Source organism: Bombyx mandarina, chromosome 03, assembly GCF_030267445.1.
Source record: "Bombyx mandarina strain Sakado chromosome 03, ASM3026744v2".
In the NCBI taxonomy this organism is placed as follows: Eukaryota; Metazoa; Arthropoda; class Insecta; order Lepidoptera; family Bombycidae; genus Bombyx; species Bombyx mandarina.
The window spans coordinates 2,940,053-2,966,537 of record NC_143210.1 but is presented as its reverse complement, the minus strand read 5'-3'; the positions used below and the strand labels follow the sequence as shown (position 1 = coordinate 2,966,537).

The 26,485-nt window shown below is 39.4% G+C and overlaps 1 protein-coding gene across 1 annotated transcript in view; it reads right to left on the bottom strand.

The window, feature by feature from the left end:
* Drgx (Dorsal root ganglia homeobox) overlaps window positions 1-26,485 on the bottom strand; it is a 99,417-nt gene that overhangs the window by 60,629 nt on the left and 12,303 nt on the right. The window contains exons 3-5 of the mRNA XM_089738483.1: window positions 19,775-19,892; window positions 12,875-12,966; window positions 11,872-11,973 (exon numbers count right to left, since the gene is read on the bottom strand). Of these exons, the coding sequence (XP_089594609.1) occupies window positions 11,872-11,973; window positions 12,875-12,966; window positions 19,775-19,892 (312 nt within the window). The remainder of the gene's footprint in view (window positions 1-11,871; window positions 11,974-12,874; window positions 12,967-19,774; window positions 19,893-26,485) is intronic.

Below are 26,485 nucleotides of genomic sequence, written 5' to 3'. Positions count from 1 at the left end.
GAATATATTTTGCTTATCCAAATTCAATTATATAGCTAATCAAGGTTTAAAGTACCATGATATGTGTCATTTCTAGACAAAACTTTAAACTTCTTGTTCAAGTTAATACTAATTGAAAATACTCAAAGGAAAAACTAATAAGCATCGAACCACTGACAGGCTTAACTCTATAAAATACATACCACATATCTGCAGTTAAATCAGCCTTGAAAATATATCTACAGAATCACATAGAATAAACGCAACAGTCTAAAAAACAAAAGTGACATATTTCATTCTCACCCTTGATTTAATTTCAGTACAGTACAGAAATGATTGATAAAGAGCGCTACAGAGTACCGGGATCACTCATAAGAATGAACCAAAAACATAATTGTAAACATACAACAGCTAAAAACACATTCAAACGCTGTGGAAAAACGCTTTATTGCACATATCGTGTGGAAGCTTAATGACAGATCTGAGCTTAGAATTTTATACCTACTTCATAGGCTCATAAGAATTGCATTATACTTGTATACTATGAACTAAGCTGTTTGTTAATTTGTAGAGAAAATTGTGGATTTATTATTACACATTATCAGATGCTCATGACCATGCTCAACAAAATTCACACTATAATTAAATTAAGTTTGAAAATATCATAAGTAGCAATAAAAAAAAAACGTAGGTGCTTAAACCGCAATTTGGATCTAAACTTTATAAAAAAAAGCGAACATTTAAATACTTTAATGTGCTAAACATGCAGTTATTAGATTATAGACGCGACTTCACGCGCGTCAATGTAGTAAAAAGTAGATTTTACTAGATAAAAAGTACCTTATGTTCGTAACTCTATTAACATGTATCTTAACTTTCTTGATTGATAGAGTGTTTTAGACGTGAAAGCAAAGCAACAAATAAATTTTCGCATTTTTAACATTAAGTATTAATCTTATGAAGATAATTAAAAATTTGTTTGTTAATTTAGCGCGTAAGCTCCCATTGCGTTTACGTGTTTTTTTTCTATATTTGCGATTCAATATGACGCGTCGTTAGGTTTTGTCGCACGACGATAGGGTTGCATCCCGCGGGACTCATAATTGGTTTAATAAAAAATATATTGCGCCGCGTATTCGATTACTCGTTAATGGGTAATGTGTATCCGTATGATTACGAAGTATTACACGGTTTTGTTATTAATGAAAGTATTAAAGTTAAGATAATTTTTATTATTTAAATTAAAGCTCAGTAATTGATTAAAACTAATCCATGGCTCATTTTGAGTTTCGATTGATTCATTTTATATTTTCGAAAACATATAAATTAATAATTAAAACAATAATTAGGACTTATATCTCATGTGGTTGGCGCAGTTACGTTGTTGATGTCTGTGGGCTCCAGTAACCACTTAAAATCAGGTGGGCTGTGAGCTCGTCCTCCCATGTAAGCAATAAAAAAAAATAGTTTCGAAAACGTTACAATTCTCTTGGTCACGAAAGGCTAAAACTCGAATGAAAATGGTAATTTTAATACAGGATCTAGATAAAGTGACAAGAAAAATGTTCCAGGAAGCGAATGTCGTTGCTCAGTGCACCGATAGAGAGAGAGAGAGAGAGAGAGAGAGAGAGAGAGAGAGAGAATACACTTTATTGCACACCAACACAATTTACATTCAAAAAAAAAAACAGTCAAAAAGCACATATGTACAATAGGCGGTCTTATCGCTAAAAGCGATCTCTTCCAGACAACCGTTTAATTTACAGAAATTCTGTAAATTATAAAAAATATAGCAGGTATGTTGCGGTGTACCATATACAATACATTATTATAGAAAATATAAACATATAATAAACAGATATATACCGTTTACATATAATATGAAATATATACTAATATACATACTTACATACAATACATACTAATATAGTTACACACACATAATAAATCAACAGTATGGAAATTATAAATGATAATGATGCAACAAACAGCACTAAGCAGATAAATAGTGTTCCTTCACCATTCTTTTAAAACAGATAGTCCGGATATTATTGGTCTAGGGACATCAGAACGTGACCGCCGGTGCTCACCTTGAGACATACGGTCAGAGTCGAAATTAAATCACGGCGACGCGACACTGCTTCGCGAGAGAAGTTGATAGGATGGTGGTACATAAGCTTGAGGACTTGAAGATAGATACAGAAGTCCTCCAACTGTCGTCGTTTCCTCACTGCTGAAAGTCGTGACCATCATACTTAGACAGGATTTCATTTTTTGTTATGTCTTTCCAGCTTCCAGTTTCCAATCATTGGCCGCGTGAAGGGCTTCGTGGAATAGGGTTTATAGTGAGGCGTATGTGATTCAACCGACTTGTCGGGCTGCGCTCGCGCGGTCGCTTTCCTTCGATCTTATATAAAAGTACAGCAATAGAATTCACAATATAACTGTGGACTCTGAGGAATTGTTTGAGATGATACCATCGTCTCGCTTTTACCATCGCACCACCCGCCATCGGACTAGAGTTCATCCATACTACCTGGAGCTACTGCGTTCATCGACAGTGCGTTTCCAGAGATCTTTTTTGCCACGTACCATCCGGCTTTGGAATGAGCTCCCCTCCACAGTTTTTCCCGAGCGCTATCATATGTCCTTCTTCAAACGAGGCTTGTGGAGAGTATTAAACGCAGCGGCTTGGCTCTGCCCCTGGCATTGCTGACGTCCATGTGCGACGGTAACCACTCACCATCAGGTGGGCCGTATGCTCGTATGCCTTTTTTTTAGATAGGTGGACAAGCTCACAGCCCACCTGGTGTTGAGTGGTGCCTGCATGGGCAATAAAATTTTTTTTTTTTTTTTTTTAAATTAACGATACGGTCCCCATAACAATCCGTTTCTTTTGAACAATCAACAGCTCTCAATAAAGTAAACAGTCTGTTAATTATTGTTTACACGAAAACAAATAATAATTAAGTAACCGTCTCACCCTCCACTCTGTCGCGGTACAAGTGCCATTGTTTTCTGGTATGAGCACCATTGTTTTTGTCGTAACACGTTGTTTGACAACCCTGTTTTGTTTTGACGCGCGTTTAGAGAGCCCTTTGTCAATGTCGATTTTTTTTTGTGTGCTTTTTTATGATTTTGTTTTCTTCTTTTAATACTCTATTTGGATGAGTTCACGGCCCAATAAGTGTCAAGTATTAAGACAACGTGATAGTCGGGTCCCGTCGCAATTGAATGGAGGGGAAATTGTACTCTTTGATCTCGTCTTAAGGTAGGTTTTTTTACTGCCCACTGTATGCTAACTGTTGCTGAATTGTTTTGTTTAACGACTATCACATCATTAAAATCGAACACCACTACCACCGGATCGAAAACGCGACCCACTGAGGAGATCCGGTGAGAAACTCAGTGGGCTGTGTCTGAGAGTTAATTTACTCGTCGAGCCCTTCGTCGCAAGCGACGGGTTCGACGAGAACGGTGACCGGTGCTTGAAGTACGTAGAAGCACCGTTAGTGGATCGGGAGGATCCGAGATGACGTGTTTTGGGCGACGTCGACTGCTTTCCATTCTGTCCGCAGGATCGGGAATGTAGTTACCGGCGGCCACGATGAGAGGGTTCTCGTGTCGTGCCGCTTTATCGAAGTGGATAAAATCGAATTGCGTGACTATCTCTGGGTAGAAATATCCAGCATGGTGATACCTAACAATCATCATGATCATCATCAGCCTATAGCAGTCCACTGCTGGACATAGACCTCTCCAATTGCTCGCCACTGAGCCCGATCTTTGGCTTCTCTCATACAGCTCCTGCCAGCCACCCTGCAAAGATCATCACTCATCTGCACACTTATCGTTTTGTTTTAGGTAATTCACACTTTATCTTTAAAAATTATAGCATATGTATTATTCTGATATGTAAGCTATATTATTGTAAAGTTTCATCATTCAGTAGTTTTTGCGTGAAATAATAACAAACATACTTAGGTACATACATAAATTCTACAAACTTTAGCATTTACAATGTAAGAAGAATTTTAGAAGTCGTCGTGGCCTAAAGGATAAGACGTCCGGTGCATTCGTATCGAGCGATGCACCGGTGTTCGAATCCCGCAGGCGGGTACCAATTTTTCTAATGAATTACGTACTCAACAAATGTTTACGATTGACTTCCACGGTGAAGAAATAACATCGTGTAATAAAAATCAAACCCGCAAAATTATAATTTGCGTAATTACTGGTGGTAGGACCTCTCGTGAGTCCGCACGGGTAGGTACCACCGCCCCGCCTATTTCTGCCGTGAAGCAGTAATGCATTTCCGTTTGAAGGGTGGGGCAGCCGTTGTGACTATACTGAGACCTTAGAACTTATATGTCAAGGTGTGTGACGCGTGGGCTGTGAGCTCGTCCACACATCTAAGCAATAAAAAAAAAGCAAGTTTTATTTAACGTTATATGTTTATGTACACGCAACTAACAGTACACGTACGTTTTATCTAATAAAATTAAATAGTAATGGAAATACGAGTGCTAACATTTATTGGGATGTTATGTTCCGTACATCGCCGCCGTGTTCATCTCGCCGCCAATAATCCAATATGTCTGACAGCTGCTCCGGAAGGCTCCTTTTTATATTTTTCGGGCGAATTATCACCGACACTCCCCGACTGGACGAGGATGCGAATCAAATTGAAAGCCGACTCAATTATATTACCAAGCTCTTCTAGGGCTGTAAGTCCGTGGAATAAGGAAACAGTTTTTTTTTTTTTGGTAACACACTCATGCTCGTATATATCACAACTGATTGAAACCTTGAGTCATGAAGTGGAAACTTTAATTGTATTGTTTTACCCTTGTTCCCTTTTAAGTGATATAGATGACTGTTTCCCGACAGAATCAGTGGACCTATAACCCAATCAATCAGCGTTGTATATTGAAAATCATTTAAATTGTCCCCGATTCATTCCTTAATCGATACCTGACAGATATCGAATAAGAATCGCATCGCTCGCATCTCTATATATTTTTAATAAACTGTACATATTTATCATGGGTTCATTTCAGAAGCAACCCTCCAATGCACCAAAATCAATAAAAAAAATTTTTTTACTTCTATTATAATTTTGTCATTTATTAACGCAATCACTCAATTTAAAATTGTCACATAAATATAAAATGTACATATATTATGAAAATAATGTTAATATTTTAACGAAGCGTTATCTGTATCTACACTAACAACCTGCTAGAGATAACAGGAATCTCAAAATCACAGATGAGATACAAGCTTGTGTAATACTACAACTTTATTTTAATTTTCACCGCGTCGACAAATATAGTATAATAACTCCTCGCTGTACTTCTTCACATCATCTTTACAATATTCACGACATTCTCTTAATTTAATTTTGAATTTAGAACTTTATCTACAAGTTATAACAGCCGTGAAATATTATAAGTAAAATCCAAATTGAAGTATGGTGTTACAACTAAAGTACCTAATATCTATTTAAAATATATAAAAAATTCGTAGCCAATATAAACTAAAAAGTCGATTTTTTATTAAAAACTAGCAGACCTGGCAGACTTTGTAGTACCTCAATCGATAAATAAAAGACCTAAACTTTTGTACAAAATTAACTTAAAGCAAACAAAAGGAATCCGTCCGACGGGGGATACATCAAAGGAAAAACGAAATTGTTATTTTTGTTTAATTCCGAGCATTTTCATATTTATCTACCTTTTAAACCTTCTCTGGACTTCCACAAATAATTCAAGATCAAAATTAGCCAAATCGGTCCAGTCATTCTCGAGTTTTAGTGAGACTAACGAACAGCAATTATATTATATCATTTATATATATATAGATAATGTTATTTAATATTCGATTTAAGCTAGCAAAACGTGCTCTCTCGACTACTATTACAAATTAAAATTCATCATACGAAAACTTTAACCATAAATTCACAAGGAAATGCATCTGGGAATGTGATATTCCTGTTTCCACACACACGAAAATTTCCTAGATGGAAATGCATTTACAATATTACTGCGGACGCGGCACCTAAGCTCGAATTTCACTAACAACGATACAGTGACACCCCTATTCCCAGAACCACGTGCCGTAAGGTGCGCGAGACGGCCGGGGGAAGGGGGCTCATACCGTAATACCATTCCGAGATGAGCGACTTAAACGTATTACAGACCACCAACTTACACAGAGCCCCGCAGCACCAACGTACGAAAACTACACACTCAAAATTCAATGAACTATCAAGGATCAAGGCCATTTGGTCCCGTGAACGTTCGATTCACGACTGTTTTGGCGGTTTTGCCAACTAAAGTGGGTTTCGACAATAGGCCCGTAGTTAACTAATGGAAGTGGATTCGTCGGAATCGACGGCCGCCCGGATCGGCTATTGTCTTACGTGTCCGCGTGAGTTGGATGCCTTTATAATACATAACCTATTACGTAGATGGACCGGTCATTGCCTGTTTGACACGTGACAGCTACATGCTTCACACGGGAAAGTGGAAGTTAATAACGTTTTAATAAAAACGTCATATTTTTGAGTATTCAGTTCACTGAAATATGAAACAGTTGAACGAAATATCCTTGACATGTGTCGTTCCGCGTGTTGCAGCCAGGATTGGCAGTCGCGGGGCGACAACCAAAACGGAGGCTTACTTTTGCTAAATGGCGGGATAATTTATGTTCTTGTACTCAGTAGAACCAATGCAAAGTAAAATATACTGTTTACTCACGTATATTTAGAGTCAAATTCAATTGTTGCAGTTTCATTCACTAATACTTACTAATGTAATACTACTATTATTATTATTATTTTTATTGCTTAGATAGGTGGACGAGCTCACAGCCCACCTGGTGTTAAGTGGTTACTGGAGCCCATAGACATCTGCAACGTAAATACGCCACCCACCTTGAGATATAAGTTCTAAGGGTCTCAGTATAGTTACAACGGCTGCCCCACCCTTTAAACCGAAACGCATTACTTCTTCACGGCAGAAATAGGCAGGGTGGTGGTACCTAACCGCGCTTACTCACAAGAGGTCCTACCACCAGTAATTACGCAAATTATAATTTTGCGGGTTTGATTTTTATCACACGATGTTATTCCTTCACTTGGCATTGCTGAAGTCCATGGGCGACGGTAACCACTCACCATCAGGCAGTGGGTATGCTCGTCTGCCTACAAGGGCAATAAAAAAAACCATAATATAACACGTGCTTTAACGCCTAGAACTCAAAGGCGCGTAGATAGCGGCCCAGACTGATATGCTAGGGGTCATTGGTTCATTTGTTTCATCGTGTGATGATGAATAGATTTGCTTTGCACATAATCTGGGTGCTACATATTATATATAAAATAAAAAGTATGTTCATCAAGCTCTGATTTTCTTTATACTGAGAATCCTTATTTAGGATCAAATCGTGGGTGATTTGTCCCGATGATTTGATCTAGTTACCGTTGCTCCTCCTATAAATACATAAATAAATGCTTAGGGCTATGGCGAAGATGAACACAAACGATTATTATCATTAACTAGCGACCCGCTCTCGCTTCGCTTCGGAAACATTAAAACACACATGAAAAAAAAAAAAAAACAAAAGTAGCCTATGTTCATCAGGGACAATGTCAGCTTCTAATGGAAAAATAATTTTTCAAATCGGTCCAGTAGTTTCGGAGCCTATTCGAAACAAACAAATCTTTCCTCTTTATAATATTAGTATAGAAGACCAGGGTCACATCTTCTAAATATGTGACTCAGGTCTTTTTAAATTACCACTACTAGTACGTAGCAGGCAGTTCTGTTCTTTCCCGCTCGATCCTCCCGCGCTCGCTAATATCGAAGCATCAGTGTGCCGAATCTCACTGACGGGACACGCGCCGATCGTTATCGCGTCCGTTTATCTTCCACCGGATAAGATCGTTCTAAGCAGTGATATCGAGGCGCTGCTCGGTATGGGGAGCTCTGTCATTCTGGCGGGCGACCTAAATTGTAAACACATCAGGTGGAACTCACACACCACAACCCCGAATGGCAGGCGGCTTGACGCGTTAGTCGATGATCTCGCCTTCGATATCGTCGCTCCGCTAACCCCGACTGACTACCCGCTAAATATCGCGCATCGCCCGGATATACTCGACATAGCGTTATTAAAAAACGTAACTCTGCGCTTACACTCGATCGAAGTAGTTTCAGAGTTAGATTCAGACCACCGTCCCGTCGTTATGAAGCTCGGTCGCGCTCCCGATTCCGTTCCCGTCACGAGGACTGTGGTGGATTGGCACAAGCTGGGCATCAGCCTGGCTGAATCTGATCCACCATCGCTCCCGTTTAACCCGGACTCTATCCCGTCTCCTCAGGATACCGCTGAAGCCATAGACATCTTAACGTCACACATCACCTCGACATTAGATAGGTCATCGAAACAAGTTTTAGCGGAGGGCTTCCTTTACCGCTTCAAATTGTCCGACGATATTAGGGAACTCCTTAGAGCTAAGAACGCCTCGATACGCGCCTACGACAGGTATCCTACCGCGGAAAATCGTATTCGAATGCGTGCCCTACAACGCGACGTAAAGTCTCGCATCGCCGAAGTCCGAGATGCCAGATGGTCTGATTTCTTAGAAGGACTCGCGCCCTCCCAAAGGTCTTACTACCGCTTAGCTCGTACTCTCAAATCGGATACAGTAGTAACTATGCCCCCCCTCGTAGGCCCCTCAGGCCGACTCGCGGCGTTCGATGATGACGAAAAAGCAGAGCTGCTGGCCGATACATTGCAAACCCAGTGCACGCCCAGCACTCAATCCGTGGACCCTGTTCATGTAGAATTAGTAGACAGTGAGGTAGAACGCAGAGCCTCCTTGCCACCATCGGATGCATTACCACCCGTCACCCCGATAGAAGTTAAAGACTTGATCAAAGACCTACGTCCTCGCAAGGCTCCCGGTTCCGACGGTATATCTAACCGCGTTATTAAACTTCTACCCGTCCAACTCATCGTGATGTTGGCATCTATTTTCAATGCCGCTATGGCGAACTGTATCTTTCCCGCGGTGTGGAAAGAAGCGGACGTTATCGGTATACATAAACCCGGTAAACCAAAAAATCATCCGACGAGCTACCGCCCGATTAGCCTCCTCATGTCTCTAGGCAAACTGTATGAGCGTCTGCTCTACAAACGCCTCAGAGACTTCGTCTCATCCAAGGGCATTCTCATCGATGAACAATTCGGATTCCGTACAAATCACTCATGCGTTCAACAGGTGCACCGCCTCACGGAGCACATTCTTGTGGGGCTTAATCGACCAAAACCGTTATACACGGGAGCTCTCTTCTTCGACGTCGCAAAAGCGTTCGACAAAGTCTGGCACAATGGTTTGATTTTCAAACTATTCAACATGGGCGTGCCGGATAGTCTCGTGCTCATCATACGGGACTTCTTGTCGAACCGCTCTTTTCGATATCGAGTCGAGGGAACCCGCTCCTCCCCACGACCTCTCACAGCTGGAGTCCCGCAAGGCTCTGTCCTCTCACCCCTCCTATTTAGCTTATTCGTCAACGATATTCCCCGGTCGCCGCCGACCCATTTAGCTTTATTCGCCGACGACACGACTGTTTACTATTCTAGTAGAAATAAGTCCCTAATCGCGAAGAAGCTTCAAAGCGCAGCCCTAGCCCTAGGACAGTGGTTCCGAAAATGGCGCATAGACATCAACCCAGCGAAAAGTACTGCGGTGCTATTTCAGAGGGGAAGCTCCACACGGATTTCCTCCCGGTTTAGGAGGAGGAATCTCACACCCCCGATTACTCTCTTTAGACAACCCATACCCTGGGCCAGGAAGGTCAAGTACCTGGGCGTTACTCTGGATGCACCGATGACATTCCGCCCGCATATAAAATCAGTCCGTGACCGTGCCGCGTTTATTCTCGGTAGACTCTACCCCATGATCTGTAAGCGGAGTAAAATGTCCCTTCGGAACAAGGTGACACTTTACAAAACTTGCATAAGGCCCGTCATGACTTACGCGAGTGTGGTGTTCGCTCACGCGGCCCGCACACACATAGACACCCTCCAATCCCTACAATCCCGCTTTTGCAGGTTAGCTGTCGGGGCTCCGTGGTTCGTGAGGAACGTTGACCTACACGACGACCTGGGCCTCGAATCAATTCGGAAATACATGAAGTCAGCGTCGGAACGATACTTCGATAAGGCTATGCGTCATGATAATCGCCTTATCGTTGCCGACGCTGACTACTCCCTGAATCCTGATCATGCAGGAGCCAGTCACCGTCGACGCCCTAGACACGTCCTTACGGATCCATCAGATCCAATAACCTTTGCATTAGATGCCTTCAGCTCTAATACTAGGGGCAGGCTTAGGGACCCCGGTAACCGTACTCGTCGAACTCGACAAAGAGGTCGACGTGCAACCTAACCCATGCATCAGCCCGCTGAGTTTCTCGCCGGATCTTCTCAGCGGGTCGCGATTCCGATCCGGTAGTAGATTCATTCGCGAAACAATTGCTCTTGAGTTGTTAGGTCTCCTTCGGAGGCGCTCGGGCAGTTGTTAGCAAATCCCACCCCTCTTGGCTGAGCCTTTGCTCGCCCACCTGTCCTGGTGAAACTGGAAAGGCCTTCGGGCCATCAGTAAACTTTCAATCATAAAAAAAAAAAAAAAGTTCTGTTCTTTACTATTATCCTGCGTATATTTTAATCTTTATAATAATCTGACTTTACCTAACCGAACGACCCGGTTCCTACCTTCATTATTAGCGGTAAGACCTATCTCAGCGGTTTTCATGATACGGTGTCTATATACACTGGTAAAGCTTAACACCAGACGTGCGTCTGCTCATATTCAAGATCATCCATCGGCTTAGAGCAATCCACTGCTGGACATAAGCCTCCAGATCCTGCCAGCTACCCTGTATAGATCGCCACTCCACCGAGCCTGAGAGCGTCCTTCACTACGTCTGCCAATTCGTGGTCTCCACTCAAAAACATACTCTGCCCATATTAAGAAACTGAAATTAATGATAAACCGCAAATAAACCCAGTTTTATATTTAACATTTTCGCTACAAAAACACATCGGATCAGTTCGCAATCAGGGTGCCATCGAGAGGAGTGCCCTAAGTGTTTATTACCATTCGTATATTACCGACCGATTCGGCGCTCGTTTCCGATAACCATAAAAGCCATTCAGACAGGAGTACGAGTGACAGGCGCGCTAAATTGTAGTCGTGCTCAGCCGTTGGAATCGGCCAATTTTTATTTGGACATAAATAAAACACGCCCGGTTGCGCCGAGCAATTTACCTAAAACCGGGTAAAGCTCACGGACCGGCTGTAACCGGTTATATTCCTACGTGGACCACTGCGAATGTGTTACGTTTTGCATATTCCATGACGCGTTCTTGAAATATAATTCTTGCCACCAAAGATGTGGTGTATTACATTTCACGTTCCTAACTAAGTAAAACTAGACATCGAGGGGTGATTGATTGGTGAACTATTTGGTTGGCTAGTTTGGTTTGGTGGGTAGTTTAAGGGACATTTCGCTTGATACGCGACACTTATCTTTGTAATCAAAGGTCTGTTTTATTTCGTATTAGCCTCAACCGTTCAACGGTTTAATTGAACTTCAATTAAGTTTACCACTTTCGAATAGCTGAAGAAGCTTTTTTTATTATGATATTTTTTACAAATTTTAAACTTTAAATGGCTCTCCTATTAAGTTGCTAAAATGTCGCATAAACCAAAGAACCTTTCACCTCTGCCACCTCGAGAAATATTGCAAAAATATTTTTATTCGGTAATCATCCCCTGCGCCGGTAGCACAAGCTGCAAACGAAATGTCTACTGACCTGCACTCTGGCTTCCGTGAGGTTGATTTTGAGAGCTAGATCCTCTCGTGTGAACACGTCCGGATAATGAGTCTGGGCGAACGCCGTCTCCAATTCTTCGAGCTGTCAAATTTAAGACTGTTTTAGTATGAGTAGTGGTCCCGCAGTAGTCGAAATTCGACTATAATTAATTGGAATTGTAAGTTTGTACACTATTATGATTATATTTTATACTTCTATAATCACAAATTTCGCCAAGACTACACTATAAAAAATATTAACAAAGACAAACAATATTTAATCTATTCTCAATTTGACAACAGACGTCAAGAACAAAAGTTTGACAATCAATAGTATGCATGCGTGTGTGCGTCAAATACATGGTATGTAGTGTGTGTAATGTTTTCTTTATTGATTTAATGTATCTTTTATGCATTATTTTAAAAAAGTATTAGCATTGTGCACTTCTTCTCTATATTCTCTATAAGTGTGGAAAATTTCATACTCCTCCGTCCGCGCAAGTTTCGTAAAAAGGGATACAAAGTTTTTGCTTCACGTATGAATATATAGATAATAGGTAACCAATAGCTGCTTCGGCAGTGCTTCACCGACTATTCACTGTTTTGATATTTCGATATAAGTATACGAGAACATCACTTCGCATATATAATAATTAACCCATAGACACAGCTCATTGAGTTTCTCGCCGGGTTTTCTCAGTGGGTCGCATTTCCGATCCGGTGGTAGATTCTTCGAAGCACTGCTCTTACTAGGGCCAGTGTTAGCAGCACTTCCGGTTTGAGCCCCGTGAGCTCACCTACACATTAGGAAAAATCTGAAGTAGCCTCTCAAGGCTATCAGCATAGGTAGGAAATGATATAGGTATGTAAATAATGAACTCGATCCATTTTAGCGTGCATTGCTTGTGTGTTATCAACGGAGACCGGCTACTGGCTACATTTTTGGTAAATTTCGATATAAGTGTGATCGTCCAATAAATAGTTCAATATATACATATATTTACCTGTTGTAAAGTGAATGTGGTGCGGTTCCGCCTCTGTTTCCGACGTACGAACGTATCATCGTGTATCGCCGGATGATATGAATAACTTGTATCTGTAACAATCAAAAAGAATTTTCTATTTTACCAATCATTTAATTTTTTAGATGCAAGGACAAGGTTTTGATGCTGCAAAGCTAGGTGCAAATAAATATTGCTCTATCGCGAAACTGTAGTGCGTTCTAATTCGAAGCATTGGACAGCCATTTCGAACATACTTTCACGGTAGGCAGCGGCTTGGCTCTGCCCCTGGCATTGCTGAAGTCCATGGGCGACGGTAATCACTCACCATCAGGTGGGCCGTATGCTCGTCTGCTTACAAGGGCAATAAAAAAAAAAACTTAAATCTCTTTTTTCCCTACCTATGCTGATAGCCTTGAAAGGCTATATCAGCGTTACCCTAGCGTGTAGGTGAGCTCTCGGGGCTCAAACCAGGAGGTACTGCTAGCACTGACCCTAGCAAGAGCAGTGCTTCGCAAAATCTACCACTGGATCGGAAACGCGACCCACTGAGAAGATCCTGCGAGAAACGCAATGGGCTGCTAAATCTAACTGCCTAACGCCATCTAGCGGTAAAAAGAATAAAACTGAGAAACCCTGACTCGCGATAGCAATCATTACTAGAAATTTCGAAGAAACATACGCGCTAGTTACTAATTTGCATAAATACAATTTCAATAGATAAATTTATACCTAATAATAAAAACACCAGTAAAATAAACGTCTAGTGAGTCCGGAAGGGCTGGCCCATTACACGGAGAGTGCTAAATCGCCGCCCTACAGTTATTACCGGCTGAGCGGATCTCGTGTCTATGGGAATTGATGAGGCGGGGACACTATTGTGCGGTGTCCATAAATTGTGGGTACCGAGAGATGTTTTATTTCGTAGCTATTTCATTAAGTTACTGCGAAACGAAGAACGGTCATAAATTAAGCCGGTATATTATCGATCGTGAAAGCCAATGAATACAGCTTACATATCCCTCTTACAAAAGAGTACTGTTACTGACAAACAGACAAAGTACAGCCTAAGCTGTTAGATCCAATTAGATTTAAATTTTGGAGATAATATTTTTTTACTACTCCAGAAGTGAACCAAGGGGTTTTTATAATTCTATCCTCAAAGGGTCGTAGGACTAAGGATTTTTTGCGTATTATTCAGAAGATAATGGAACGAGGATGCTATCAATCTGCTACTATAAGTACCTCATCATATAGCCTCAGTCGCAATGAGCTTGTCGTGGCGTGCAACCTCTTTGACAGGAAATAAGACTTATAACGACTAGACATATAAGAGATAGAGAATTAGACTAAGACAGAGACTTGACAAGAATTTGAAAAGAAACAAAGAGAGAAATGGAACGGTGATTAGCGGCAGGCAGTATTTTTAATTACTTCCTAAAATACGGACATGAACCAGACGACAAGGAACGAATTGACCATTCTCATATGTGCATAAAATAGACGACAAAAGAACTAACCGACTGTTCAAATCTAATCAAAGCTTCCACGTAACATCCCAAGTTGGATGTTTCACACTATAGTTTCCAAGGACTTCAGAATAAATAGGGACGTGAGATCATCGTGAGGAAAGCTTTAAGTGTAACATAGTATTCTAAAGTAGTATTCCACACGAATTTACAATTTTTGTTATAAATCATGGTTACCCTAAAGTGACGCAATAAATTCAGTGACAAACGCCGGTCGCCCCTTCGTTACTGACGTTTCTATTATTCCACAAGATAATAATACGTTACTTGGCGAAAATTACCCATAATGGACAGTATTATTGAATGCAAGACTTGTACGATGACTTTTCATTTGTTTTGGAAGAGAAGCCGGTATTGTTACTTTTTTCTAAGATTTTTGGACGACCTCAAAGCCAACCTGATGTTCAGTGATCACCGAAGCCCATAGGCATTAATCACGTTAATGTTGCCACCCACCTTGAGACCTTCTAAGTCCCAATTTTTCAGTACAACAGCTGCTCTGCACTTTAAACCGAAACGCATTACTGCTTCACGGCAGAAATAGGCAGGCTGGTACCGACTAGCGCGGGCTCACAAGTTACCCTAACACCAGTAGAATGAGAGAGAGTATTCATAAATTTTAAGTTATTTGTGCTCTCAAGGATCCCTCCTAATGGTCCTTGTCGCTAATCATTTATTTTTAATTGGCGTACTGTTGACTCTAACTTGTAGGTGCCACCATCATACCGCAAACCAATCAGGTATTCCGGTTTTAAAAGCGGTTTTTTTTCCTTTTTTTCCCTACCTATGACAGCCTTGAGAGGCTATTTCAGCTTCTCCTTGACGTGTAGGGGGGCTCACGGGGCTCTAACTGGGAGTGTTGCTAATACTAGCCTTAGCAAGAGTAGTGCTTCGCAGAATCTACCACCGGATCTGAAACGCGACCCACTGAGAAGATCCGGCAAGAAACTCTGTGGGCTAAAAAGCGGGATAGCCCTTTAACCAATTTTGTAATTTCCTCTAGTCTCATGGATGGAGGCGAGCTCACTAGGGACGTAAATAAAATTCAATTAGGAGCTTTGTCTATTCGTATAGCAGTTTATACCAAGTATATAATACAAATTTCTAATAACCATATAGCACCTTCCTTTCGTTATTGTGTATCTTTTAAATCTTAAGCACCTATTGTGTTATTTACACGCAGTAGTAAGTATTAACTTAAGCATTAAGTGTAGAAAAAAAACAAAATGTGTGCAATTCACACGTGATAGAAGTGAAACCTTCCAAAATTAAAATACAATTATCCTAAACGTCTTAAGTATATGTAAAATTTTGTACTTAGTAAATAATTGTAAGGTAGCTCCCTCTGTGAATTGATATTTTAATTTCACGTATAATCCTAAATTAAAATTCACTACAAGAGCTTTCATACACACGTTAGTATTAAAAAATCTCACAGATGGCGCTGTATTAAATAGTGTGTATATTTCTGTCTCATTCTTTGCTGGCTTCATCCTACACATTTTTGTATTTGTGTCTCTTACCTGTCGTTTTTTCCGTTGCATCCGGTTTGAAATCACAACGATTCTAAATAAGTTTTCACTTCAAAAAATGCGCAATCTTTAAAAGTACTAGTCACTAGCGTTGACTATAAGTACCTACATTATACTATTTACGTTCGGCAAAATCAAAAAACACCGTAAACATTTGCAAACGTAATTTTAAAAGGGAGATTAAAATATTTTCATTAATTGAATGTAAATAATTGAGTTTTCATTTCTGGATGGCTTTATAAAAATCTCCGTGGGGCGGAAATTAAAAGTGCTCCGCGTCCGGCCTTAACGGGGTGCAGTGGAAAAAGTTAGGCGAGCCAGAGATTAGTTAACTAACTATAGGGTTAATGGAAATTGTTTCAAGTACGCTACACGTTTTACAACGTTTCTTTGTTTAGCTTTAAGTATGCGGAAAAACGAAAGTTTCTTCGGCGTAATGGCTTAGCAGAAAAACAGAGGTTTGAATTTTTTTTATTTGGATAGCTAATGCGGCTATATTAAAAACATATCTAACTAGCTGTTCAAAATAAAAACTCATTAATATATTTTTTTTGTACGTGCTTCTCATTACGAATTAAAGAGTTTTTAATTGAATATCCAGATTAAAATACAAAACTGTGTTTGTTTGTTAGAACTCTGTCTGTTAGGAATAGTTTGGACACTGGAAGCGTCCACGCGATTGAAAATGTAGTTCACAAGGGCAAAGCTTTGGGTGGAAAACTGTAACAAAAGAAAAGGAAATACAGAAGAAATAATAATTAGAAAATGTTATTTATTGTGAATTTTATAGTTGCTTTTTTATCTTAAGTCAATAGAAAAGAAAATAATCAATGCGAGAAAATAATTTCACGTGGAATTATCTGTAGTATGTTTGCAGTATAGTTGGTGATTTTGCCAAATTTGAATGTTATCAAAATCTCGAAATGTGAACAAATTATTAATCATATTAAACACGAATTGCCCATGGACTTCAGCAATGCCAAGAGCAGAGCCAAGCCGCTGCCTACCGAAATTAACGACCATAAAAAAAACCTATGTAATAATTGAAAAGTCCAAAGCAAATAGCACGCGATGTGATTGCGCGCTAATGAGCCGCCCAGGACGTTCAGACAGACCGCTCGAAATTGCCTTATAAATATTTAATAGACTCGTTTAAGCCGCTTTTTTTATCCACTACGTAGCCGACGCTTTTTAAAACTTCCAACCTCCCTCCCCCCGTCCCGCTACTCCGCTAATAGATTTTAAAAATTAATAAATTTACGCAATTACACCGACGGGGCCGCCTGTCATTTTCGACGGACCAAATGAAATAAGGGCGCACTGTATAACTAGGTTATCTCGTCCTTTGATCGTCGCTGTGACTAAAAAACTGAAACGCTCGCCTCCTAATCGCAAGTGACATGATACTTATTAAGTTAAGCGCTGTAACGTTGTTAAAACGAGCGGCGGCGCGCGACTCAAAAACTATTTTATGAATAATAGATGGTGATAGCGGCGGCCAATCCCAAGGGAGCGCCGCCCACCCCCCGCCGGCGACGCACCCCTGCACCTCACCCCCGGGACACCCCTGCCTTCTATTCATTAGCACATTACCACCCCTCGGGCACGGAATCCGGATAACTCGAAAGAAACTGATTTGTGCCAGTCGAGCTTTATCTAACCCACTCGCTTGATTCGATCTAATGGGTTAGCGCATTTACTCTACAATCTACAATCCACTGGTTTTTATTCGTCTCTGCAATCCCTCTATTACGTTTATTGTTTATTACCAATTAAATTATGGTTTGTGTTTTTACGGGTATTTGATACTTTATTTACCAATGCATTTTTGGTTTAATGAAAAATCAATTTTAATTTTAAAACGATAACGCATTCGACTATTATTTAAAAAAAATACTAACTTAATTTCACTTGTATTTTCTTCGCTTTTCGCAATACGTAGAACTAAGTAAAACTGATCTTACGGTTTTATCTATATTATATTATTATACATACGTAGACAATTTTAGCGACATCTATCATCGAAAAGCTGTAACGTTATGTTGTTAAAGTCTTTAATTTCTACGTTTTTTATCTCGACTTATTGTTATGATTCAACAAATAAATCAAAAAGTGAGCGCATACCTACGAATAAATAATTATTTATTTGTAGGCGCACAGCTCAAAATGGTTGATTGGAATCGGTTTAAAGTTCAGTTATAGATGATAAGTCATTTATAAAAGGAAAAATAAATAAATTGTAACTTATGTTTAGTATGTAATTATTTTTGTGACATATCTTTAATGTATTTACTGTCTTTATTGGAAACTGTATGTTTTATGCGTTTGTGTGTCTAATTTATACATATTTCAATGCAGCTAGCAATAGGTATTTGATAGGCTTAACCTCTGGTTAACTGGTAGAAAATGTCTTAAGCATTAAGATCGCTAATGTAGATAAATACATGAAGTGTAATAAAAAAAAATTACATATACTTTTATTATTACAAATTAGAATTAATCGTTAGCTGAATAAAATTTACTGATTAAAAATAAGTTTAAAATCAAGTCGGTAACCACAACAAGAGACTCGAATCTCAATAATTTTATTAGTCCACGATCGCTAGCTTTCAAACTTCGTCAACTGAATTTATACGAATTTAATCAGTAATTTTAATTAGTATTAAATTTTAATTTTCAATTAAAGTGTTTACATTAATCTTACTTCTGCAAATATTACCTCGTTATCAATAGTGGCACAATGTGATTTATAGACTGTATCTACCAGTATACTCCCGTATGCTTAACCCACAGACCGGAGCAGCAGCTGTGTGGGAAGCGGCTTGGCTATGTCCCCGACCCATTGCTGACGGTCATACATGAGCCCACCTACCAACCCGGAGAAGTTGGAATAAACCCTTGAGGCTACCAGCCAAGAGTTATTGTGGATCGTCAAAGCTACTCACTACCAATATTTCCATTCTTTCTGCACCAAGTGTACACGTTCGCTTGAAAAATGATCCATCCATTAACTCCCTGTCTATTTCTGCCGAGACACAGTAATGCGTTTCGGCTTGAAGTGTACGGCAGTCGTTGTGCTAACTAACTAAGACTTAGAACCCATGTCTATCTTTATTTTCGCTACCTAATCTGATAGCCTTGAGAGGCGTTGCTAACATTGGCCCCAGCAAGAGAAATGCTTCGCAGAAAGTGCTTTAAAGTCGTCGTGGCCTAAGGGATAAGACGTCCGGTGCATTCGTGTTGAACGATGCACCGGTGTTCGAATCTCAGGCGGGTACCAATTTTTCTAATGAAATACGTACTCAACAAATGTTCACGATTGACTTCCAGGGTGAAGGAATAACATCGTGTAATAAAAATGAAACCCGCAAAATTATAATTTGTGTAATTACTGCGTAAATGCGCCACCCACCTTGAGATATAAGTTCTAAGGTCTCAAGTATAGTTACAACGGCTGCCCCACCCTTCAAACCGAAACGCATTACTGCTTCACGGCAGAAATGGGCAGAGTGGTGGTACCTACCCGTGCGGGTTCCCAAGAGGTCCTACCACCACTAATTACGCAAATTATAATTTTGCGGATTTGATTTTTATTACACGATGTTATTCCTTCACAGTGGAAGTCAATCGTGAACGTTTGTTAAGTAGGTACTTATTTCATTAGAAAAATTGGTACCCGCCTGCGAGATTCGAACACCGTCGCATCGCTAGACACGAATGCACCGAACGTCTTATCCTTTAGACCACGACGACTTCAAATAAGCGGAGTGGTGGAGATAAACATGGATATTCCTCAAATGAGTCCACTTCGTGTTACAAAAATGAAGGGAAGCAGCACTTACATGGGTGTGAAGCCGTAAACGGGTACTCGAGGGTCGGCAGGCGGTGCTGGTGAGGCGGCAAGCTCGGCGGGCAGTGGTAGCAGAACAGGCCGCGCCCGCCGCCACCGCCGCTCGCCAACTAAACAAAAACAATAACTTTTATGTAGCTAATAATACGATAACTTTTAGCTTGACAATCACTTTTACTGATGGTAGGATATCTTGAGTCCACACGAGTAGGTACCCTGCCTATTTCTACCGTGAAGCAGTAATGCGTTTCAGTTTGAAGAGGTAGGCCAGCCGTTGTACTGTAAAAATTTACCTTAGAGCTTATATCTCAAGGTGGGTGGCGGCATTTATATTATATATGTCTATGGGCTCCGGTAATCACTTTACACCAGGTGGGCCTTGAGATCGCCCAGCCACCTATGCAATGAAAAAACCTGAACAAATAAATATGTACATACAATGGCTAAGATTTTGCTAACGTTTTGATTATAGTTCGGGATAGATTTCCCGTTGATCAAAATTTCCCTAAAATCAAGGTATAGGCAATAGTTGTTGTCTAATAAAAGCGTACTCTTAACTGTGTAGTATATAACCTAAGAGCAGTCCCAGTGCAGTTTTTAATCACGAAAATATTATAGCAATCTTATAAATGCTTAATGATGTCCAGATCGGCAAAACAGTAGATTACTCACACCGAAACTCCTTCGTGAAATTTTTATCTAAATAAAAAAAAAGTTTTTTTTTATATCTGCACCGTTTTTGAGTTTTTACCGCCCTTTTTATTTCAACTTTTTGTAGGTATACGTAATTTGGCTTAAAGACTCAACAGATGGCGTGGATAGAGAATTAAAAAGAAATTAGAAAAAAGTGATCCTAACACAATTTTAAACAATTTAATTTATAGGCAAAGATGAAACAGATAAGTACCATTTTCCGTTTTTCAACCGATTTTCAATTTCTTTTTTCTTTTGCGTAACCGTCAACAAGTTTTAGTATTATCTTGATTTTATGGAAGTAATCCGAAAATAAATATTAAAGTGTTTTTGGGGTATTCTTCAGAGAAAATTTTACAAAACCTCCCTTTGAATTAACTATTCACAGATCCATGAACACTCACAAGAAAACATAGTATATTAAGCCGACATTTTTAAATAATCAATCAATCAAGACACTACCTTTTTTAATCCAGAAAAAAAAGTATAGTGTATGTATGTAGTAGTTAGCAGCTTAAAAAAAACCGGTTGTCTGTAAAGTCGATAGTTGAACGTGACAACGTCATAAGAAAATACTGATGGAATGGTTTCATTTTTAAAAAAAAAATAATTTTATTTGTTTTGTTTGTGTTTGTTAGATATTTTGTATGGACAATTGACACCACATTCACTTTGCACTGAACTTCATACTTGACGAAAACATGTAAATGTATTATTGTATAGCAGCAGCAGCAGCTGTCCACGCGGATGCATCCGGTTTTTTTTTTCACCTTTTTAACATATCTATAGTTTTAGTATAGGTACGATTAAGCTTAGGTGAATTGTAAGCAATTTCCCCATCTACATCCGTATAGCTATATACATTGCATTTTCCTTAATAACCATTGCAAAGCGAACCGCTCATATAATCACATAACAAATAATTACTCTATCTAATTCTCATACGAATGAGACCGCTTCGTATCCAGTACGTGCCTAGAATTAAACCGACTAAGAATACCGAATTCCTCGTTCACTATAGAAGGATAACCTACTTTATTCATTTGACTTTAGTGTTAGTTTAAATTTGCTGATTGGATATAAAGCGTTTTGGTTCTGATGCATCTGTTTGAATGTAAGGTTAGGTATCTTACCTGGCATAAAGGCTTTTCTGTGATGATTGTAGTATATTAAATAACCAGCTGTATCCTGTTACATTTAAAGTTGGGTTTTGTGTGTGTGCACCAAGATATATGACATCTTGGTTTTCATCTAGTTGTTTGTATGTAGAACGCTCGCATTAACAATCGGTGTTTCAGTCTGTCATCATACATCATAAAGGTAAGGTGTGTATTGTTTCAACAATACAACAAACTTAACTAATACTGATAAATAATAATAAGATTTTTGTCGTTGTATAAGAGTAATATGTGTAATAAGAGTTTTGTTGTTGTTAATTACAATTGAGTCTAATTATATATTTTCTTATCATAATATTTCATCAGTTTTCCTTTTCAGAATATAAACAAAAATATATGGAAAATATCTGTCGCTTACATACCTGTAAGGTTTATTGAACCGCTCTATTGCATTCTTAAAAGTTTAAAACATTCAACGCTCGTCTAGAATTTTTCACGTCATTACGGATCTTCTCGATAACGGTGCTTTTAGGTACCTCCAGCACCGGTCACCGTCCTCACCGAACCCGTCGCTTGCGACGAAAGGCTCGACGAGTAAATTAACCCATAGACACAGCCTACTGAGTTTCTCGCCGGATCTTCTCAGTGGGTCGCGTTTCCGATCCGGTGGTAGATTCTGCGAAGCACTGCTCTTGCTAGGGCCAGTGCTAGCAGCACTCCGGTTCGAGCCCCGTGAGCTCACCTACTAGTTCGGTGAATCTAGAATAACCCCTCGAGGTTACTAGAATTGGTAGGAAAAAAAAAGTATTTTCTATTGTTTGTTTTTTTTTATTGCCCTTGCGTCTACCTAAGACGAGCATACGGCCCACCTGATGGTGAGTGGTTACCGTCGCCCATGGACTTCAGCAATACCAGGGGCAGAGCCAAGCCACTGGTTACCGCCAACCGGACTTATACCGGATACATATACGTGAAATGTCTTTACTGAAATTTACTCCGGTCAAAAACCGAACTACTACGTTGTACACTAACCATTGGCCGATAATAATCACTTAAAGTAGGCAATACGTTAAAATATTTGATTATTTTTTAACACTTGCAACATTGCACTAAATAATTAAATTATTGAATCTCACACTTAGCTCTTAATTTAAATATCAGAGAAACCAGTGGGCAACGCTAAATATGATTCAATATGCTTGTTTATTTAAAAAAAGGCTTATAATTTCTGTTTTTTTTTTAAATATTAACCAATTACAATATATTCATCGTCAATCCATGTTGCTTTTTTCCTATATACGCTACAGAATCAACGATCGCCTCAAATTATTGGTCCCGAGGGCTGTGGGACGCTCTACAAAGCTACATAAATTCTCATTTAGCGATGAAAACAAATTTATACCTTATAGACGTCGTCGTACAATCGCAAAGGACACAGAGCGCATAAATCAATTAATTTCGATGAGTAAACTTCTAGATTGTATCATTATGCAGCGTTGAGAGCCGTTCTGCACTTTTGTTGTAATTCTATACTTACTCAATTTTCAAAGACTCCCATTTTTTAACAAACAAAAAGAAAGTCGAGAAAATGTTACGACAATACTTTTTTATGATTCAACGATTAGTGGTGGCCCGGAGGCCTTTTCAATTTGCCAGAACAAGTGGGCGAGCAAAGGCTCAGCCAAGAGAGGTGGGATTAGCTAACAGCTGCCAGAACGCTTCCAAAGGAGACTTGACAACTCCAAAGCAGCTGCTTCGCGAATGAATCTACTGCCGGATCGGAATCGCAAACCCCTGAGAAGATCTGACGAGAAACTCAACGGACTGATGCATGGCTTAGGTTGCACGTCAAATATAGTATATAATAGAATATAATAGCTCGACGAATACGGTTAGCGGGATCCCTAAGCCTGCTCTAATGCAAGAATTATAGGATCTGATGGATCGGTAAGGACGTGTCTAGGGCTTTGACAGTGACTGGCTTCTGCGTGATCAGGATTGGGGGGCAATACACATTAAAAGAGGCCATCATCGCTCACAGACCTAGGCAGAGGACAATCAAATTACTTCTTAACGCAAAGCTTTGCTGTGTATAAAAAAAAAATTAATAATATTATTCTTTGAATTGTAAATCATGATAATATATCATAACTCAAATAAAACATTTTTATACTTTTTTTTTCTTTTTTTTTGTTCATTCATCAAAAAACCCTGTGCTCAAATTTGACATGTTGGTGTGATATGACACTTGACACAAAATCCCGTAAATTTTTTTCCCCCGACTAATTCACCGAACAAGGACAGGTTTCATTAATACCCATTGACGGACATAATTTTATTAGCGAGAGGAAAATGGCAATGATATTCAATTGTATGAGACCCACGTGTGGATTCGCGACGGCTTGTTATAGGACAGTAAATGGTTCCGCTAAACGATGCGCGGGCGCACGCCGCGTTGCCTTACGTCATACATCACGAGCGAGACTTCATCCTGTATATTATTGGATTAAAACAACGATTCGCTTGTGATCGCCATAATAGAACTGTGTTTTGCTTTTAGGGTTCAGAAGAGCTGTGGATTTACATAGTTTGAAGTGTTGTTTAATAATTTATTGACCCAGCGAGGACTACATAACTGAAAATAAAATATGAAATCGTCGTAAATGCTACACAGATATCAAACACTTATGCAGAGGAAGATTATATATCATTCAAATAGCACAATAAAACTTAAAAAGAGAAAAAAAGGAAATATATAAGATGAAAATTTAACGCAAATTTAATTATAGGTACCACTACTGTGTGTATTTGTGACGCGTAACAGTAATGAATCCTGGTTTGAGGGGCAGAGCAGCCTTTGTACTTTTAATACTTTAGGACTGAGACTTAAAACTCATGTTCTAAGGTGGCTGGCAGCATGCTGTTGATGTCTATGGGCTCCGGTAACCACTTAACACCAGAACAAAAAAAATGGCAAATTTGACACATAAAATTAGGCAACGGATCAAAGATTAAACAGCCTAGATATACATATCTGCCAGAAAAGTCTAAAATCGTTTCAAATTTGCCAAATGAGCCGGTTACACATTTTAGTCGTGTGTTCGTATGTGTGTGTGTGTGCTATATGTGTACGTCCTGTCTACGCGCGTGGGGTCCCGATCCTAATCCTATTTGTATTATTGTGTGATTACCGCATGACAACACCCACAGGCGCGACGTCCTCACTGCACTCGCGACCTTCGGCGCGAGGATATTCAATTACAGCTTTTCTGTAAATTCCTAATATATTTACTGATAATTTTCTAAAGTTGTGATCTTTGATGCCTTAAGAATCGATTTTCGTGTGTGCTTGTGAAACAAAAATCGAACGATTTGAAGTGATCTACCATTCATACACTGAAAGACTTACTATTTATTATCTTTTTTGTTTTGTAAAGTCACAATTGAAATGTAAAAAGAAATATGTTTTCATGGTTACCATTAAAAGCCACAGTTCTGCTAATGTCAACTAACCTTCATGTGTATCCTTTAAGAACCGCTTGTCGATAACGAATTTTCCTAAACGTCTCTAATCACAACTTTTTTTATTTTATATCCGCATTAAGCCATACAAGAACTGGCCTATAATTCCCACGGACATTTTCATTAAGCTGTATGGTACCGAACACCTGTGCCTCAGGCACTTAATTCATTAAGAACGTCGGTCGCATTAAAATGAGCGCTAAAAAAGGAATTAGCATTTCATTTTCAAGAATGTTTTTATGTTAAATGAATGAATTTCTTTGTTTGGGCAAAGGTGTGATCGTTGTCGCTGCCACAACACTCGAGGCGCGAGTAGATCTTTCATCAAGGCCGCGGTACGTGGGAACTGATTGAATCGACGAGACCTTTTGTTTTTTTTAAAGGGATTTTATGACCTGGTAGATAAGACCTTTTAGGTCATGTCTTATTTTAATTTATATTCTTATTTTTATGAAAAAATATAATATGAAGTGAAATGAAATGAAATGTGATGAATATGATTAATTAGAGACAATAATCAACTGGGATGAAATTAAATGAAATGAGTTGAGATGATATGGGATGAAATATTATAATCTCAGTAAAATGGTGGTCATTTACGGTGATTTTTTCAGTGGACTTTTCGGAGGATCCCAAGAAGTTACGTCCAGCGGCTTTGTTTCATTTTTCCACTTTTGTGCACTTTCACAGATATTAAACAGTTAATAAACCACCGTTATTACACATTTAAACCTGAAGAAACACTAAATAGACAAAATAAAACAGATCACACAACTTCACTCCTCGCGTTCCCCAGACCTTTTGTATTTCATTTATTTTATTAACAGGCACCAGCTGGCATAAGTATATAGATGATCCCATGGACCACATAACCTGAATACAACTAGTCTTATTGTCATGAGGACGAAGCTCAATTGTATTGCGTAAAGACACTATTACTCTCAAAACAGAAAAGCATGACAACTTCTTTCTTTATTGGTGGTAGGACCACTTCTGAGTCCGCACGGGTAGGTACTACCTATCTGCCTGTTTCTGCCGTAAAGCCGTAATGCGTTTCGGTTTGAAGGACGGGGAAGTGGTTGTAACTATACTGAGACTAGAACTTATATATCAAGGTGGGTGGCGGATTTACGTTGTAGACGTCTATGGGCTCCAGTAACACCAGGTGGGCTGTGATCTCGTCCACCCATTTAACCAATAAAAAAAAACCTAAAAAAGGGTTCACAAAATTAAAAAAACAAACATAGTCACGAACATCGAATGGAACACGAAACATTTTTGCCGGCCCATTTCGTCGAGATTGAAACATCATAACTTATTAACGGTTATTTTAAACGTTTCCAATTGATCTCCATTACAGTTTATAAAAG